Source organism: Saccoglossus kowalevskii, chromosome 4, assembly GCF_978046115.1.
Source record: "Saccoglossus kowalevskii chromosome 4, keSacKowa6.1, whole genome shotgun sequence".
Classification (NCBI taxonomy): Eukaryota; Metazoa; Hemichordata; class Enteropneusta; family Harrimaniidae; genus Saccoglossus; species Saccoglossus kowalevskii.
In genome coordinates, this window is record NC_140644.1 from 7253406 (window position 1) to 7273085 (window position 19680).

The 19680-nt window shown below is 37.4% G+C and overlaps 3 protein-coding genes across 4 annotated transcripts; all 3 read right to left on the reverse strand.

Annotated features, from left to right (window-relative positions):
• Positions 1-203: 203 nt before the first annotated feature.
• On the reverse strand, positions 204-2617 carry LOC144342836 (uncharacterized). The gene has a single exon (XM_078005704.2). The coding sequence runs from the start codon at positions 2615-2617 to the stop codon at positions 851-853; it is 1767 nt and encodes a 588-aa protein (XP_077861830.1). The 3' UTR covers positions 204-850.
• Positions 2618-5096: 2479 nt separating this feature from the next.
• On the reverse strand, positions 5097-9470 carry LOC102808330 (uncharacterized). Its single transcript, XM_006824807.2, has 2 exons — positions 9305-9470; positions 5097-8014 (listed from the first exon to the last, which is right to left on the reverse strand). The coding sequence occupies exon 2, from the start codon at positions 8002-8004 to the stop codon at positions 5665-5667; it is 2340 nt and encodes a 779-aa protein (XP_006824870.1). The 5' UTR covers positions 8005-8014; positions 9305-9470; the 3' UTR covers positions 5097-5664.
• Positions 9471-15342: 5872 nt separating this feature from the next.
• On the reverse strand, positions 15343-18999 carry LOC100371385 (uncharacterized). 2 transcript variants are annotated; one of them, XM_006824809.3, is made up of 2 exons: positions 18892-18999; positions 15343-17555 (listed from the first exon to the last, which is right to left on the reverse strand). In XM_006824809.3, exon 2 carries the CDS (start codon positions 17526-17528, stop codon positions 15744-15746), a length of 1785 nt encoding a protein of 594 aa, XP_006824872.1. In that variant the 5' UTR covers positions 17529-17555; positions 18892-18999; the 3' UTR covers positions 15343-15743. The 2 variants fall into 2 exon arrangements, with proteins under 2 accessions (XP_006824872.1, XP_006824871.1); XM_006824808.3 differs by having other exon boundaries at positions 18777-18939.
• Positions 19000-19680: the final 681 nt, after the last annotated feature.

The following is a 19680-nucleotide window of genomic DNA, read 5'->3' on the forward strand; positions in this document are numbered from 1 at the left end:
CAACCATTGTTATTAACCACAACGTATGTTTTGGTAACCATTTATGATTGGCCTGTCAACTCACAACACGTGACTGGTTACACATTGTGAACCACCCACTACACGTCAGTGCCCATTGGATTTGCCTCTCAACCCACAATACATGGTTGGTTAATCCCGTCATCTCAGATCAAGATATAATGTACAACATTTTATTACAGCTATTATTCGGAAGAAGTGTTGTTTTAATATCAGAAGTGAATACATGTTGCATTTAATATTAATGTTTGAGTAATACAAATGACATAAGTTACAGTCACACTATGGGACTGTCTTACAATATTCTCAGTACACCCAGTATACAATAACACAATGGGGAGCACATTTGTGTCGATCATCAATTAATAACTATTAAGAGGTTTAGTAATTGTAAACTAAACAGTGCATCCTCGTTTTCAAATCCCTTTGACCTAATTCGATAAATGCCATAACAACGAAAAGTCTTACACAGAATGCACAACGATATTTTCCTGGTTGAATTTACCCTGTAGTTAGGTAAAGTTGTTGATTGGCAATTCATTAAATATAATTTCTACGAATGATTAATTTGTATAATATTTCAGTTGCATTATCCAAGTTTTTAGGGCAGGCCTAATGCCTTGCGCAATTTACTTATCTACCACTTTCTTTTTTTATTCTATTTTCTTTTTTCCAAATTGTGTCTTTTCGTTTTCTGGAATGGAAATATTGGTTCCTCGCATACGTCACATCTGGCCAAGCTGACGTTATTGTTGCGAATTAGCTTCTCAAGAACAGTAGAAAAAATGTGTTACATTGTATAATTAAAATCTGCTTTTTTTTGTTACTACAATCACTTAATCTTCTCGGTGGAGCCGTAGTAGATATATCTAGCAATTTCTCCGAATGTGTTGTCCAGCGTTTTGATGCTTTCCGCGTCGTATTCGTTGTTATGGTAACCATACCCCAGCTGTATAACGTGCATATGTGACCAGTCGCGTCGGCAACCATTCTTCCAGAGTTTACCCATGTCCCACCAGTCTGTCCATTCTGGTCGTGTCAAACAAATCCCTTCAATGTGTATTAGGTCAATATTTTCACTTGCTATTTCATACGGCATCTCTCTAGAGTTCAAGTACATTTGTGAGCCGTCGTAGAATTCGTAGGTATCATGGTAAAGTTTCATAAATTTCGAGTTTGGTGCTGCCAGCACGACACCATTGTTCAGGCCGTATATATCCAATCCCATGGTGCATTGCTCGCTTCGTAGGGGGTTCAAATTGTTCACTACTATAGCGTCTGGGTTCAAATAAATCCCGCCATATTCCAGTAAAACTTGTATTCTCGCGATATCAGACCTATGGTGAATATCTTCAATCGCGTTTCCGAAAATTTCCTTTGGCTGTTCTCGGTGAACCACTCGGAGAATTGTTTTCCCGCGTGTTTCGGCCATCTCTTTTGTGATTTCCCACCACTTTCCATTCGGTTCGGGATCGCAGTGAAAAATTATACTTTCCGCGTTTTGAACCGTGATGGCGCTTTTCACGCTCAAGAAATTGTGAAACTTGAATTCTTCTTTGGTGAACCAGACGTAGTGCACGATGTTGGGCACGATGAGAGTTCTAGTCGCATTGGGTTTAGACGGCCAATCCATAATTCGCAATTTTGGGCTTCCAAAATATGCGTTTCTTGCTAATTCCCCAAAAGTAGTATTTAAATATTGAATTTCATACTCGCTGTATTCTTTATTAAAATATTCATAATAAAGTTTAATTGCTAAATTATGTCGATGGTTCACGTGACCAAAAAATATATTTTCCGAGGTCTCGTCACCATCGATTTGGTCCCGACGACGAAATTTCTTATTTTCTATATAAACTAATTTTGAGTGTGTTTTGCATAGTTGCGCTAGCGTCATTAGGTTAACGCCAGTAGTTTCGTTATAATTTTCAAAGGTTCCCCACCATTTCTGTAGAAATTCATCGTTTTCCCGGGCCAACATTATGCCGGGATTGAGTCCCATGTTTTCTCGACCAATGACGAAGTCGTACCGACGAAGAAAGTCGAAGTTTTTTATTACAATGACGTCACTGTCCAGATAGATCCCGCCATACTTCAGGAGAGTTGTGATTCTCGCGAGAATCGCTTGGTCTCTTGGGTGTGTTATCGTTTTCCCGAACACTTCCGATGGTGGATCGGACTCTACAATTTCGAATTCTGTTAGCTCTTTTGCTTGATCCCAATACTGGTAAGAGAATGGTCCTAAATGTTCGGAAATCCTGTCTTTGTCGGTATGAAGAAGTATTTTATCGGGTTTTATAAATCTCTTAACACTCAGCAAGCTAAGAAAATGGTGAAGTTTGAACTCCTTCTCACCGTACCAAATATAATGAACGACATTTGGAACCACCATAGATTCCCGGGGCTCTGCCATCGCGGCCATCTTTGAACGCCCTCGTTCCCTAATCATTTGCGCCCTCTGTAGGATGTCTGCCATTTCGTTTTTCTGTAGAAGCTCAATAATGGCGTAGTCGATGGTAAACCAGAGTGGTACCACAATCATCAGTAAGATCACCACTGACAACACGATACATCTCCTCCCACCACACGTTATCTTCATCTTTCTCTGACCAATGAAAAAAAAGAAAGAAACAAATTTGCAATGATTGTTGTTTACGCATGCAATATGGATTCATGCTGTTTATTGGTGAATACATTGGATTATAGTTTGAGTGAAATAAACATCGTTGTTTTGCGTTACTTTATTTAATATTTGCTCGTTCAAACGTTGAAAATGCTGATTAAATCGCACGTACGCTGATTTGTACGTACACTAACAATCATGATTGGTACACAGGCACGAGTGTTAGTGTTTTAATGAAAACTATTTTGTGTATTGAAAAAACAATGTATGATGTCACCATGACATATTATCTGTGCCATAGGAACCCATAGTTAAAGCGTTATAATACTGACAAAATAGCTACTATTAACTAAAATACAAACATCATTTTCTCGAAAATTGAGCTGGTGACCCCAAACATTCTTTAAGCCAATACCATTATATTGCCCGAAACTTATAAATTTATTGGAAAATGGGTAAATTCCGGGTATTTGAAATCATGAGTAGGCTTCTACCTTAAGACATGTCATTCGTTGTCGATGACGCCCTCATGGTTAACCTCGGGATGCAATAAACTAGGATATACTTATAGTATCTAGAGCGGTCAGTAAAATGTATTAATTATTGAAAATATCAACACTCACCTCTGGATTACGTCAACCGTGAAAAAATGTCGTTATGTGTCCTATATATAGGTTTACATATCATAGCCAGTTCACCAGGGGGTTGCTGACTTAGCTAGATCTGTTGACGTGGCGAGCAAGTCCATAAAGTGACGACTAGGACAGTGAGTGTCACATCATTGTGATTTAGTAACCTTGACACATGGGCACCACAATGAGCTCATTGAGAAGACGCCAAATATTACGATCTTTCCCTCCGACAGAAAAGATTCTAGCAACTTTTTTTGCGGTCAAGCACCATTATAGGCCGATGAACTGATCTTTGCCCAGTACAGATAGTGGCATGGTTTGGGTTTAAATATTCATTGGGTCATTGGGTCTAACGGGCGTTAGACTTTAAACCGTTTTTTAGACATGCGCCACCTATATGTTGTGTATGCGTGTCCGGCAACTGGTCGTTCATGGAGTTATACCAATGAACTAAAATTGTCTAAAACGTATGCATTGTCAAATACATTTCTGTTTTGCGCGCGTGTATGTTTTTAAAGTGGAAATGGCGTTTTACATTTAATCCGTGTCACAGAAATTATTGTCACCAGTGATAAGCAGGCAAACGTGGCCACACGATGAAAAACCTTCGAGCACGCCCTCTGTTGGTAATAGTGACTTTACAAGTAGACCTCTAGGTGGCGCCAGCATATATATTTTAGAGGGTCACGGATTTGCCAAGGACACTATCAAACATTACACGTCGACACATGAGATACAAAGATACGACGGAACAATAAAGGTCATCAGATTATAATTTATTTTTAAAATCACTTCATCGTTTATCTCGGGTAGCAGTACTTTGTAAGATTTGTACATTCGAAACGAGATTACATCATATCATTGTACAGTAAGTTTACAAGTTAAACTGGTGCAACCATTTTACCAGTTCAAAGAACGTCTTTTCGGTCCTTCGAACAAATCCCCCCTCTTCAAACAGTATTGTAAAATACAGGCCAGTGTGAACAGATCAACTTCTGAAATTTTCTGAAGTAAGATGAAATTCCTAAAAAATTGAAAAATATATTGTCTATTTGTCTAAAAACACTTATTGACTCTTCAAAAACATTTATTTATCTAACCTGTATCAAGAATATTGAATTACGTGCACCTACTAATTAAAACATGACGTCACACTAAAAGTATTATCAACTGGGAGTGTTTTATTTGCCATATATATTTAGACAAACGCCGCTTTACGTCATGTCTTGCATCACCAAAGCGGACGCACTTAAATGACAGTTAAATGACATAAAACAAAAAACGATATTCAGTCACATTCTTGAAGCTCTACTAAGTAGTGAAAACAATGACAATTGCGCAAACAATTTTGAATCATGACATCACTGAATATTCTGTAAGATTGAGAATAATTAAAATGTTAAAATTTCTATTTATTTTTGTGTGTGTCACATACACACACAAAATTAAATGAAAATTTTAACAATATTGTTTCATTATTTCCCATATTGTAATAAATACATTTGAGTGAAAGTTTTAAAATGCTGCAATACATCAGATAAAAGGAAAACAAATGCCCAGTAGGTCAGGTTTTAGAAACGAATTTGAATAGTTGTTTTCTCTTGATTTAATTCTACTTTGTACACGTCTAAAACATTTACAAATACTCTTGACTTGAATATGGCTATCTTTGTGCATATGTTTTGATTTGACATAATCCTAATATTCAAGTCAAAAGTATTTGTAAATGTTCATATACCACTCCGGACAGAATGGTATATGAACTTGTTATGTTACCATGGATAATAGTTTACACACGACCACTCGAATATAACCACGCTTCATTATAACTAATGTATGTATTTATAAATATCACAAGATCCTGGCTGATAGGCCAGTTACAGGTGTCTAAATATTTCCAGCCAATTCAAAGAAGGTCATAAAAATGAGTACTACTAATATATACATTCATTGCGGTAACTCCGTTTTGATTACAGGAAGTCTTAGATCAGGACGAATGGAAGTGTCGAGTGCAGTGTGTAAATGTAACATAACGCATGAGCCCTGATAAAACAAATCCAAAGATCAAATGACAGTGGTTCTACTGTGTTATTCACAAAGTAGCAAATACAAAAGTTGTAACAGACTTGAAAGCAACCAGGACGGAGTTACTACAACTGATGTAAGTATCTACACTTTTTCTGATACCTTAGTGACTATCTATTTGTGTTTTTTATTAGAATTTCTTGAATTATTGAATATCAAGAGCATATAACGTGAGAACAGTGTTGGCAAACGGAATGCTTATTACAGAAAGTTGGTGTTGTAGTTTAAAATGTATCATTTCAACATTATTTCAAATTTACCCCCTGCTCTTCGTCGTGCATTTCTACATCTGTCGTGACTATACACCTAGACTATTTTCTCCTGTACGTCATTAATTGTATTCGGCTTATCTGCCTCATCCACCATTTTCTCGTTGTCCCTGATGTCTGTATCATCGTGCGTTTTTTCTTCATCTTTTATTGGATCGGCTTGAGCTGCTTCGTCCATTTTTTTCTCTTTATCTCTGATTTCTGCATCATCTTGTGCTAATTTCTTTTCCATCGCTATTTCTTCTTCGCCTTTCGCTTGTTCATCCTCCTCCTCGGATCTCTGCTTGGCAATCTCTGTTTCCCCTTCTCCTCGAACCTCCACATCCTCAGTTTTCTCTCCATCTACCTCGCGAATGTCTTCTTTTTCATTCTCTTCGCCTTTTCTACCCAAATCTATTTCTTGAACTACTTCGTTATTCGCATGCTTATCATGTGGATGACCCACTTCACGAATATAATTCTCATCTTTTCTAGCTGCCATTTCTTCATCTGCCAACTTCTCTTTTTTCCCACCATCCTTTTCAAGACGATGTTCATGTCCATCTTCTTTGTAGAATCCTTTCTCGAATTGTTCTATGTCAACGCCCTCTGTGATGATTTCCGGACTACCGAAGTACACTAGTCGCGCTATCTCTCCAAACGTTGTATCCATGTCCAATATATCTTCTGGCTCGTATGTCTTGTCGTGATAGATCCATTTAAGCTGTATCGTCAGGGAGTGAGACCAATCCCTCTTCCCGTTCTCTCTCCACAATCTAGCCATGTCGAAAAAGTCTGTCCAATCAGGCCGAGTTAGACGGATTTCTTCGACGTTAAGACTGTCTGGGTGATCAGCACCGATGTGGTAAGGTTCCATAGCCGAGTTGAAGTGTTCTTCTGCATCATTAAAGAACTGATACGAGTCGTGATAAAATCGAAGAAATTCAGCATTCTGTTCAGATAAAATCACCCCATTATTCAACCCATATACATCCATCCCCATGGTGAACGGGAAATGACGGATGGTGTCGAGGCTTTTCACAATTAAAGTATCCTCTTCTATGAAAATTCCGCCATACTTGAGCAATGCGTGTAATCGGGCAATATCGGAACGATGGTGAAGCTTCGGCAGTGCTCGGCCGAATGCCTCTGTCGGCTGTTCTTTGTACATGACGCTGAGTTTGTCACCCGCCATTTTTTTAGCCTTGTCCCACCATTTACCACGTGGTTCAGCATCCGTGTGAAACATTATTGATTCTGCTTTCTGTATGTGAAGGGCGCTCTTTATACTGAGGAAGTGGTGGAACAGAAAATCGTGATCAGAGAACCAAACGTAATGAACAATATTGGGAACAACTAAGGGTTTTGTTTCCTTGGGTGGCCAGTCTTGTTTGAATTCTGGTGCCCCATAGTAAGCATATCGAGCCAATGCACCATATGACGAATTCACGTATTTTATGTTTTGTCCTGTATTTTCATGATAGTATAGTTCATAGTAAAGTTTAACTGCATAGTTTCCGAAGTGATCAATTTTTGCCAAGAAGATATTATTACTATAGTCGTCATTCTGAAAGTTGTCATGGCGACGAAACTTTTGCGCTTCGACATGAATAGTTTCCGGGTGTTTAGAAATAAGCCAATACAGATTATCTTCTGCAGATCTCCGATCCGAGCCGTACTTTTCAAAGGTTTTCTCCCATTCATCCAGAAACACGGTCTTGCCTTTGGCGAGCATTACCCCTGTGTTGAGCCCGGTTTTCTCCCGACCAATCACGCACGCGTACTTACGAAGCGGGTCGAACGAATCAATGACGATGACATCATCGTCCAAGTAGATGCCACCGTATTGTTTGAGTATTTGAATACGTGACAAATAGTGTTGCGATTTTCGATCTAGCGTCAGATTATTGATTGATTCAGTAGGGGTGAAATGTACAACCTCCAGGCCTGGAATGCTTTTGGCCTCTTTCCACATTCCGCCGCTTCCCACTCCTTCCTGAAAATCCATATTATCAGTATTGATCATTAATTGTACGTTGGTATGAAACATGATCTTTTCTGGTTTCAGAAATCTCTTAGCACTCGCTAGACTAACTAAATTGTGAAATTGAAACGGTCTTTGTCCTATCCAAATATAATGTACTATGTTAGGAACAACGTTTTCTTGATAGGGCTGCAACTCGTCAGCGAATTCACCTTTTTTGTGGTTTTCATACTGCGTCTCGCGTTCACGTCCCGCCTGCTGGAGTTGACGAGTATTGTCTCTTTGTGTCTCGCTCATTTTTTCCTTCTCAAGCTTACCGAGATGAGGAACACTTCCACTGAAAGTGAAGTACATCCCCAATGCCGCTGTTATTAGAATCAACCCCATCCATAGTCCATAACTCTGGGACGACATGTTTGGTTATCTGAGTGGAGGAAACAAATAACAGCTGGTAAATTAAGAATACATATTTCAACAGAAATCTACACACGATTGTTGATAACTCGTAAAATGTGATTTTAAAATAATTGATTTTCAAGAAAATTTCTAATCATACAAGTCAAAGCATGAAACAGTCCCAGTCCGTTTTCAGTGTAAGGTCATATTAGCATATAGTTCCATGACAAACATTACAAATATGACTACCCAACAGCACTCATTAAAACACGTCTATCAATGGAATAACATAATAAAAACAAGATAGTTTTAATTTTTTCTTGTAAAACTGAATTTCATAGCTCGTTATATGATTCTGTTATTGCTAGCGCTAATAAGTCTGCGTCAGATTTACTATTGATGACATGCATAGAACAGTGGGAAACGAATTGCGACTAATGCAAACAGCGCCCTCTGCTGACAACTCACGTCCACACAGGCCCATGCGTCAGCTGTCGTTGTTCTGTTGTTTATTGACTATGTAAGAAGTCTAAAACAGAAGATTGGTGAGGACTCCAAGACTAGTAGCAGTCGGGACGATTCTTTTTAAAACATTGGTGTAATTTTCAATTTAAACAAATCACGGTGATTGGGGATGTCGCGCCGAATGGGGTATTTAGCGGAAATATTTCTTTAACTCACTTGAGAAGTTGAGACAGTAAAAATGTAATCTCCTCGACCGTAGCCGATTTAGAGGACTCCCTCCCGATGAGTCTGTCGTTTAGTTTTCGGGATGTTGTCACTAACTATCCTGCCAGTGAATGGCCCTACGTCTACGCGTGCCTTAAATACACTTTTGAGCTAGGATATGTGTATATTTATCCTCCCTCCCCACAATTATATCTAAACTACAGGGTACAACTGTCCGCCGCTTATTAAAATGATGCTTTATATGTGTTACTATCAGCACCAGTATAACCATCGTGTGAACTGAGTCAACATTACTGAGTCCATAGACGTAAGTTGGTCATAATCAGTGCTTTGATTCCAAGGAGGCGTGTACGGTGTCCGTCGCTTACGTAAATCACTGGGAGATGCAAATATAACTGGTGTTTCAACTGCACTGATAAACTTGAATTTCGGCCATCCCCAGGGTCGTGTATCGCCACCTATGCACAACCACCCAAATTAGATGCTTAAACTTCACTACTGAACAGCGAGGCCAAAGGCAGCGACATTACCGTACATAAAGCATATTGATTGTTGGGGGGGGGGGGGGTTCGTTAAAGTGTAGCGGCTACTATAAAAGTTAGAAATCTCAAATAAACAGTGGTCTTACCTGCTGTTATAGCTAATTCTTGTCGATATGGAAATGTTTTAAAGCTTCACATCGCTAGCTACGTACTGCGTCCGCCATTTGTAACACGACAGCACGTTATGTGGCGTATAGAGTTAACTATTAACCAATCTTGAGTCCACGGCGTGACCTCGGTGTGTTTACTGCTTCCCACAATGTAACAATCGAATGCAAGTTGAGGGGCCTAAAGTGCATTGAAATGCCATCGATTGTGTGTTTTTTTCCGTAAACTGGACGTCCTTGAAACGGTCTATCTTATCAAGTTACGCACTGTGTACCCTACCATGTATAGGTCAAATTGAAGGTCAAGACGATTGTTTTGTAATGAGGAAGCAACAAATATATTACTGAAATTTTTTTCCGGCAGTGATTTGATCGGGCCCGGGTACATGTATATTGAATTCGTTGTATTATGTTGAACCCGTACCGGTTCTAGCATAAGAAATATTAACACTGTCGTGCAAGTTTTGCTCATAATATAAAGATAATGTCTTCTAGAGAATACAACGTTGTTTATACAAATAAATAAATATGAAAACACTATAAAATTAATTCGGCCATTGTACCTTTCTGTGTGGTGAACGAGGAGTAATAATATAGCGTAGCCTGCCCATAGTAGCAATAATTTAAAATTACCGTGACCACTGTCTACGTATGCAGAAATGAACATTCAATTATTAATTATTAATGATCAATTTTGTATTAACTCAAATATTGTTTACAAATCCGTGACAACTGTGTAGAATAGTTTACGTGGAATATACATAAAGTGACGTTGTTTCAAGTTGACGATTTTGTAAACAAGTATGCCCACTTGTTTGCATGTTTGCGTGGAATTGCATTTGATAAAAAAAGGGCCGCCAATCGGTCATTTTCAAACCAATCTGAAAAAAATACCTACCGGAATCGCAGAAATTCTTGAATTTGATGAATTTTTTTAGCAATAAAATGGCCGCCATTCGACCATCTTAAATTGAACGAACGCTTGTACGTACGAACGCGTGAATCAGGAAAATGCCAACCAATTAGAGAGCACATTGCGCTTTAGAGATTACCCAAATCATGTGGTTTGTACAAACAAATACATGTTCGACTTTTATGTATTCATTTTTCTTCTTTAATCTCCAAATTGCGGAGTAATTTAAAAGAATAGTAGTTTTTTTGTCAACAGTATATAGTCATAGTATATAATCCCCATCACCTTGAATGTCAGTGATTATATTCCTAAATAATTTACAGCAAGTTTAGCATCTCTATAAATTGTTTTTCGCCAAAAGTAAATTAAGTTGACATTCTGGTCATACATTGCAAAACGTTATTTGTTTTGTATTTATAAACTTTCATTGAAATTTGCGTTAAAATTAACATCTTACATACCTGGTTTGTACATTACAAATTACGTTACATATAATTGTGAAGTGGGCTTGAAAACATTTTTCACAAAATATCCCCATTTTTTTATTATGAGAGGTCAACCTATTCTGTCCAGGAAATATTTTACATATCTTTTGTATGCCATTAATTCTGGCTTTTGGTTTTTATGACTACACAAATAAATATAACTTTTTGCTACCAGAAGGGGGAAGTTGACTAAACATGTAAAATTTTCATCCCCGAAAAGGAGCAAAACGTACTTTTGGGAAAAAACAAATACAGCTGGTGTTGAAATTTTGCTCTGTTCCTTCCTCCCATAAAGGGTGTTCTGAATATGATGGGCTAAATACCATTATGTGTTCGTGCGTGCGTTAAACGTCCCCCAAGAACAGTTCGGAATAAATAAACTCGGACTGAATGATCTTGAAATCTCAAAATAGGATCTATCGTCCTACTGACACATTTTAAGTGACCTTAATACGTATTTCTGAATAATTTAATCAATTCTCAAAATGACTCTGACATTAATGAAGCCATAAATGAGAAGGAAACAAATCTTGGACAAAATTTAAAATGAAATTAAAATATCAATTTGATCACTCAAAAAAATGAGGCACCAGCAGACGACAGAATGAGAAACGACTTATTTATATATATATATATATATATATATATATATATATATATATATATATATATATATATATATATATATATATATATATATATATATATATATATATATATATATATATATATATATATATATATATATATATATATATATATATATATATATATATATATATATATATATATATATATATATATATATATATATATATATATATATATATATATATATATACAAACAAAAACTGTTTTCTTGTCCTAAGGAAATGCGTTTGATAGTGTAGAACACGAAGGTCTACATCTATTAAAATAACTGAATTTTGGAGTTACAGGTAAGCTATATAACACAGAATCTTTTCAATCTAATTTAGGAGTTGAACAAGGCTGTAACCTAGGTCACACACTTTTTAACCTCCTTAAAAAGGATATCCCAGAATTAGATAATTCAAATATATGCAACCTGCCAACATTCTGTATGCTATAGATACTGTTATCCTTTCGTAATCAGAGAGTGGCCTACAATTTAGCCTAAACCAACTCTCAACAACGCAACAATTAAACACAAAAAGGAAAAAGTATGCAGTGGTTTTTAATTGATTAAACAGACCGCAGAATAACAATATTTTTTCGTCGATAGAAAATAAATTAACGTCACAAAAATGTAAATTAGTTAATGGAGAGTAATATATAATATATACAAAAACTGTTTTCTTGTCCTAAGGAAATGCGTTTGATAGTGTAGAACACGAAGGTCTACATCTATTAAAATAACTGGATTTTGGAGTTACAGGTAAGCTATATAACACAGAATCTTTTCAATCTAATTTAGGAGTTGAACAAGGCTGTAACCTAGGTCACACACTTTTTAACCTCCTTAAAAAGGATATCCCAGAATTGGATAATTCAAATGCATGCAACCTGCCAACATTCTGTATGCTATAGATACTGTTATCCTTTCGTAATCAGAGAGTGGCCTACAATTTAGCCTAAACCAACTCTCAACAACGCAACAATTAAACACAAAAAGGAAAAAGTATGCAGTGGTTTTTAATTGATTAAACAGACCGCAGAATAACAATATTTTTTCTTCGATAGAAAATAAATTAACGTCACAAAAATGTAAATTATTTAATGGAGAGTAATTAATTTAATTAATCATCCAAATTAAAAATTCAAAGCAACTATATAGAAGATAAACTGTGATATAAATAAAACACAAGCAGCCAGTCGGCTGAGATAGCTCCGCTGTTAGCAATGCACATTTCAATTAAAAAACAGAAGATATCATTAAGAAAATGAACAATATGTAGACTTGCTATTTTCAACAAGAAAAATATCACTTCTCACCAAAAATGACAAAAATAATCATCAAAATTAGATAATTGAAGATATCACTACGAAAGTAACAAATCTGAAAGAGGTCCACATGTAGTATCTATATATGTAATATAAAAGCAATCAGACTTGTGGTTTTTAACAAGAAGTCGAAAATATCACTTTTTACCAAAAATATTCATCAAAATTAGAGAATTGAAGATATCATCACGAAATGAACAAATCTGAGAGAGGTCCACATGTAGTACCTATATATGTAATATAAAAGCAATCAGGCTTGTGGTTTTTAACAAGAAGTCGAAAATTTTTACCAAAATTTTTACCACTTTTACCAAAAATTACAAAAATATTCACTAAAATTAGAAAATTAAAGATATCATCACGAAATGAACACATCTGAAATAGGTACACACGTAGTACCTACCGGGGGTATATATGTAATATCAAAGCAATTGGACTTGCGGCTTTTAACAAGAAGTTGAAAATAACACTTTTTACCAAAAATGACAAAAATATTCACCAAAATTAGAGAATTGAAGATATCATTACAAAATGAACAAATCTGAGAGAGGTCCACATGTAGTACCTATATATGTAATATAAAAGCAATCAGGCTTGTGGTTTTTAACAAGAAATTGAAAATATCACTTTTTACCAAAAATAACAAAAATATTCACCAAAATTAGAGAATTGAAGATAAGATCATGAAATGAACAAATCCGAGAGAGGTCTACCCAAGGTACATATACACCAAGTATCAAAGCATTCAGGCTTGTAGTTTTCAAGAAGAAGTCGAAAAGGTAAAACATTGACACGGATGACGGACGCAGGACGACGGACGACAGACGACGACGGACAACGACGGACAATCACTCATATGATAAGCTCCGCTCGACAAAGTCGACAGCGGAGCTAATAAAAAGATTACTTTCTCTTTTTGACAAAATTATTCGCTATGGCTATACCGCAGACTGCCCCATATAATGTCCATGGGTATAACTTTAACTAGTATATGTAATTTCGCTAATTCAAGATTTCGTTAATTTAAAATAAAGTATATTCTCCCAATGAGATTGTTGGAACTTGGCTAAATTGAGATTCTGTGGATACATGCATTGATTGAACCAAGTTTGCTAAAAATGTATTTAGCTATTTCAAAGTCTTTTACAGAATTGACGACGTTTATGGAACTAAAAGGTTAGGAATGTGTTTGTAACACGTTAGCGGTAACTTTCACTGTACCACGTGGTTGGCGATTCCAAGTGGGGATGATTTCAGGTGGAACACGCCGTCAATGTCTGACCATTACAATCTGGGTCGGGGCAAGAGGTCGCCAGACTGTGGGGCAACAGGTCATCAGATTATGGGACTCAACGGTGACCATAGTATACGATAGATGACGTATAACTATAATTGTCCACGGCATGTGAAAGGTGGCTTCATCCTCTGGGGCCTAGGTGAAATGGTCTACAGGTCTATCACGGAGGTTGGGTAGGCAAAATCGAGACATTGACACAGGTTTCGTGAATATTTTGTTGCGTGGACGGCAGCTTAACATAACAAAATTTGGACTCGTACGTAGAAATATGAAATAATCCATAACTTTGGATGAGATAGAGGAGGGGGGGGTTATTTCTCTTTATGAATAACAAAATACAATTTCATAAACATGGGGTTAAAGAGCAGAAAACTCTCCTGGTAAACAAGTTGACTTCACGATGATGCAATGTATAGTGGAAAAAAGACAAACATGTTTTCATGTACATGTGTTTACATACTCATTGAGGTCAGAGAGTCGAGCCATTCGGTGATCACGCACGTGTCACGTTTATACACGGGGCGGCTGGGACCGGGACTTTGCATGAAATCAAATCACCGAACCTCAATTTTGTAAATGCGTTAATTATCCAATGGGTTTTAATTTTGCTATTTTCATTAACAGGAAATATTGGCTAAAATAAACCTATGTACAATTGTAATATCGCTCCTTGTTTCATTTCCAAATGCGTAATTTAAAAGTCTCCGTGAATATGCTCGAAATAGGTAAAAATGGTGATATTCAATCTCAACAAAAATTAATCTTACAGTATATTTTGTTTAATCATTTATACACCACTTGGGTTTCAAACATTTTAATGATCGTTGTTTCCATTTCACACAATAGCATATAGTGACAAAAAACAACACAATGCGCATTGACAAATTTAATTTTAATATCGGGTAACAATCTCAGTTCGACATAATCTTTAAAAAATCATTTTCTAACATGGACAGCAAATACATCATCCCATTCGTATAATTAACATCAAGAATAGTTACTCTCAACGCAATAAAAGCATCCCTTCATCTTTATAAATATTTATAAATTACAATCTTTCAACGTTATTCAATCAGCCATTTGAAACTTCTCGTTTTAGTTTGAATTGAAATGTATAAATATTGATGAAGATGAAGGAAATGTTTTCAAAGCGTTGAGAGTATGAGATCAATTAATTGATAAAACATATTAATTAATCTTAATTATTGCTGGTAACACTCTCTTAGATTTTTACTGAAAATAAATATTTCAGTTTCCTAAAGTTATACTAAATATAAATCATTGATACTAAAATGTTCGATCACTGTGCGGACTACCACGTCATGTACGTACATGTGTATGTAAATCGTCGTAGGTTACGTTTTTGTCATGATAGATCTGATAAGCATTCCGACGTTGCCATGGGAAAAACAGTAGCACTGGTCGCGCCACCAGTTCAGATAACAAGTGGTACTCCTGTTTCACTGGTGAACATGAAACCTCTCCAGTAATACGGGCCTGACTAACACTACGTGTCCCGACTGGCCAGGGAATGTAAAACCTATCTCAGAACCTACGAAATATATGTTTTTTTATCTACATCGTCATCGTTCCATGCGTTGAGTAGATTGTTATGAGACCCACATAAAGCAGAAACAATATTTTCTTGGGGTGAGATATAAATAGTTGGTACTCGTGCCAGCCATAATTGCTTGGTCGCTAAATTTGGTATTTATTATCTACAAATACATGGTAAATTTGTCAGTATAGCTACGCCCATAGCTATGAATTAAACGTCAACAATGGATCGCACATTAATTCAGGCGAGCCATAGTAAATCCATCTCGCAACTTCGCCAAAAGTGTCATCGAAACATCTAATTTCCTCTGGATTATGCTCATTTCCATGGTAACTGTAAATCCAGTGAAACGCGAAAGCGTGTGACCAATCGAGTTTTCCCTCATGTCGCCAGGCTCTTCTCATGTCCCACCAGTCTGTCCAATGGGGGCGCGATATCCCAGATGTCTCAATATGGATGTGATCGGGGTGTTCGGCTGCCAGACGATACGGCTCCATCACGGAGTTCCAGTTCCATTGAGCGTCGTCGAAGAACTTGTAAGAGTTGTAGTAAATGTTCAAAAACGTCGAGTTCGGAGCCGAGAGGATAATTCCGTTGTTGAGTCCCACGATTTCCATTCCCATGGAGTAAGGGTAGTACAACAATGGCTCCATGTTTTTAACTATCATAGTGTCCGAATCAAGATATATACCACCATGCTGCAGTAAAATTTGCATACGGGAGATGTCCGATTTATGTGGGATGTTTCCAACGCCATGACCAAAAACTTCATTGGGCTGATCACAGTGGACCACTTCAAGTATTGGACCGGCGATTCGTTTGATCTCCTCCCACCAGAACTGACCAGCTGGTTCGGCGTCGGTATGAAACAGTATCCGGTCTGCTTTCTGGATGTGAACGACGCTCTTCACTCCTAAGAAGTGGTGGTAGCGAAATTCGTGAGGCGTGAACCAGACATAGTGGATTATATTCGGTACTACTTTTTTAGCGCCGCGCGGTGGCCGCCAATCCGTTACACCGAGAGTCGGGCTGGCGTAGTAAGACAAGCGTGCCATTGCCCCAAACGATGAGCGTAGTGATTTGATCTCTTCTGGGTTGTATTCTTTCTCAACCATACCGTAATGCAGCTTTACCGCGTAGTTATCGCTAAGGTCAATTTCCCCGTGAAACAGATTTCCGTAATCTTCGGGACCCTTCCAAGCATCTCTGCGACGAAATCCGTTCTCTTCGACGTGCACAAGTTCGGGATATTGCATGGCAACGTCGAAAAGCGCATCTTCTGGCTCAAATCGGTTGGAGTCCGGCTCGTGAGACCATTGATACCATTTTTCCAAGAACGGAGCTTTGGGTCGAGCTAAGACAACTGCGGTGCTAAGACCGTAGTCTTCTCTTCCTATCACAAACTCAAAATGACACAACAATTCGAATGATTTCAAAACAATGACGTCAAGATCCAAATATATTCCACCGTGGTCCCGAAGCATTTCCATCATGACAGCGAGTTTCAAATAGTGTTTACTTTGGTAGTCTCGTTCCGAGCGATATTTAGGTCCATCCCAAGGCACAATTTTGAAATTGGGGATGGTCTTGGCTTCTTTCCAATACTGAACTGAATCTGCATCTGTGTGTTTTTCCATATCCCTCACGTTGGTGTGAAACCATATTTCTTTGGGGCGAATGTGGCGAAACGCCGACTTGATCGACAGCAGATGATGGAATTTAAAGGATCTCTCTTCCAACCAAATAAAGTGGACTACTTTCGGAACAACTATTGTGTCGGACTGTGGCATCACCATATCACTCAACTTGTCATCCTTTGGACGACTACGTGACAGTGCCCCGGCAACAAAATCCTTGCGCGTTTCCTCCTCTTCAAACTCCGGGGTATCCGGTTTGATCACGTGCCGAAATAGAAGTACAAAGACGAGAATCCCCATTAGCGCAAGTACAAGGCGCATCCCCCGTACTACCAGTTTTCTGCTTGCCATTGTGTGTGAAACTGTTTAGCTGACCAACTGAAACGAGAAAAGGGGGAACAATAAGATGGACTTAGTAAGCCTAGATTACTACTATACAGTGCGCATGTCCGTGGCATAACCTTCAAGAAGTTTTCAGAAGAGATATTCTCTTTCATAGAGCAACATTTGCACTTTAGTGAGAACCTTGAGGTTTCTTTCCTGATTTTAATTTTTTGGGAGGCTTTGGAAACACTGTAACGTTTAATCATGTCAATTGAGACGCCTATACGCATATCGCCACATTTTCGGATCCGGTCAATAACGTTGTCATAGGTTACTAGTTATATATGGTAATCTGAAAACGTCGAGAAAGAAAAGCAGTTTTATAATTATCTTATTTTTCTGGTAGTCAATTATAAATAACTCCCCTAATTTCATTTTTAATCAGAGTTTTATACAACTTAAACCAAAGATACGTTTCTCATCGATACTATTTAGTAAAGCCCCCACCCCAAAAAAACAAAAAAAAAAACAAAAAAAAACAACAAAACAACAACAATGTTTCCATAGTTAACCATGCAGGGAGAAATATTTATGAAACGAGGGAGAACTTTTGTGAAACAAGGGGGAACTCAAGGTTGTTTTCGTAAATTCTTGTTGTTCACATCACGCCACGCATCTCGAGTTACGGACGGATCACAATGCCACGACCCAACAATGGCTTATATGTTAATTATTAATTTGAATATTGTTTACGGACCTCGCGTTATCTTGTTTAACTAACTTAGGCGGCAAACAATAAATCATAAAGTAAAGCAGACGACGAACTGAAGCTGTTTTTATCGTGACGTTGGACGATGAAGAGAATGGAGTCAAACACGGGGTCAAAGTTCGTTTGACACAAACATGATCCCTGGTGTTCAATAGCTTGGTTGCATTCGGGGTCGTTAGCAGGGACGTTCGCCCGGATAACGATGATTCTGAAATCCCACAGACACCAGTTACCATACAGTGTGGTTAGTCTAACTAGACTAAATTTATAATTATTATCGTGTCAATTTTGTTCAAACTCGTGATCATAAATTGTGCATCAAATTCTAAAGTGACAAAAGCTGTGACAAAAACTAAATATACATTTTATCTTATTTTTGAAAATAAACGCAGGAAAATGTTGACTATGTTATAACATTTAACCCTTTGAATATAATTTTACTCACTTAAGAGAGATCAAGCGATTTTCTGTAAATCATTAACTTTTGCGTTCGCGTTTACACTTACCTCAAATAAATCCACGATTTTAGTTACGTTCAGATTATCGACAAACTATTGCAACTCACAGTTCCCAATTACAGACCAAAACATCATAAAACAAATCTGCCCAGTATATACGTACCGGTAACTTGGGACAATGAGACCAGAGGAACCAGGTACGCAGTGGTGTAGTCAATGGATGGTGTTTACTCGCCACAGATGGGATGGCCCTCTAACACATGTATGTTGGACCCCCTAACTCGATCATATTTCGCAAAGTATGTTGTGTGCAACGCGATGTGCAGGAAAGTCTGTACAATTTATTTACTTGGCCGAATTTTGAAATCTACAAAACAGAAAATCAGGCCAGAATATGTGTTTATGTTATTCGGGCTGCCATAGGTCATTATTCACGCACATGAATTATTTACTCTGTGTGGCATAATTTAATACAACCTAAAACACGGTCTATTATACAACGATCGTTCGAAATAAACTCGGGGCAATTACGTCGAACATACATTGGACAAGGACGCATTAATCTATTTCAACATTCAAGCTTAGATTCAAGACAAGGCAATTAATCCTTGAGTCACTATTACGTAATGACTGTCATTTTGATGTAGATTGCGATGTCTTCCAGTGTTATTTTTCCACACCATAAAAATTGATCGTGTTGTCAATAAGCTTTGAAGGTCAGCACGAGGTTAGTTAAAAACGAACGATTTGGAAATATGAGCCACATCATTGTTGGCGCTGTTCTTAAAATCTGGTGACACGAGTCTAGCATCTAAATGAATAAGACTAACATTACTGAACATATTTGACAATGCATTTAAAAAAATCAAATTTAGATCCACAAATGTATCTTGGCAAATTTGGCACAGAGCAACTATACAAAGTTAAACAGCGATATTTGACTGTAAACAAT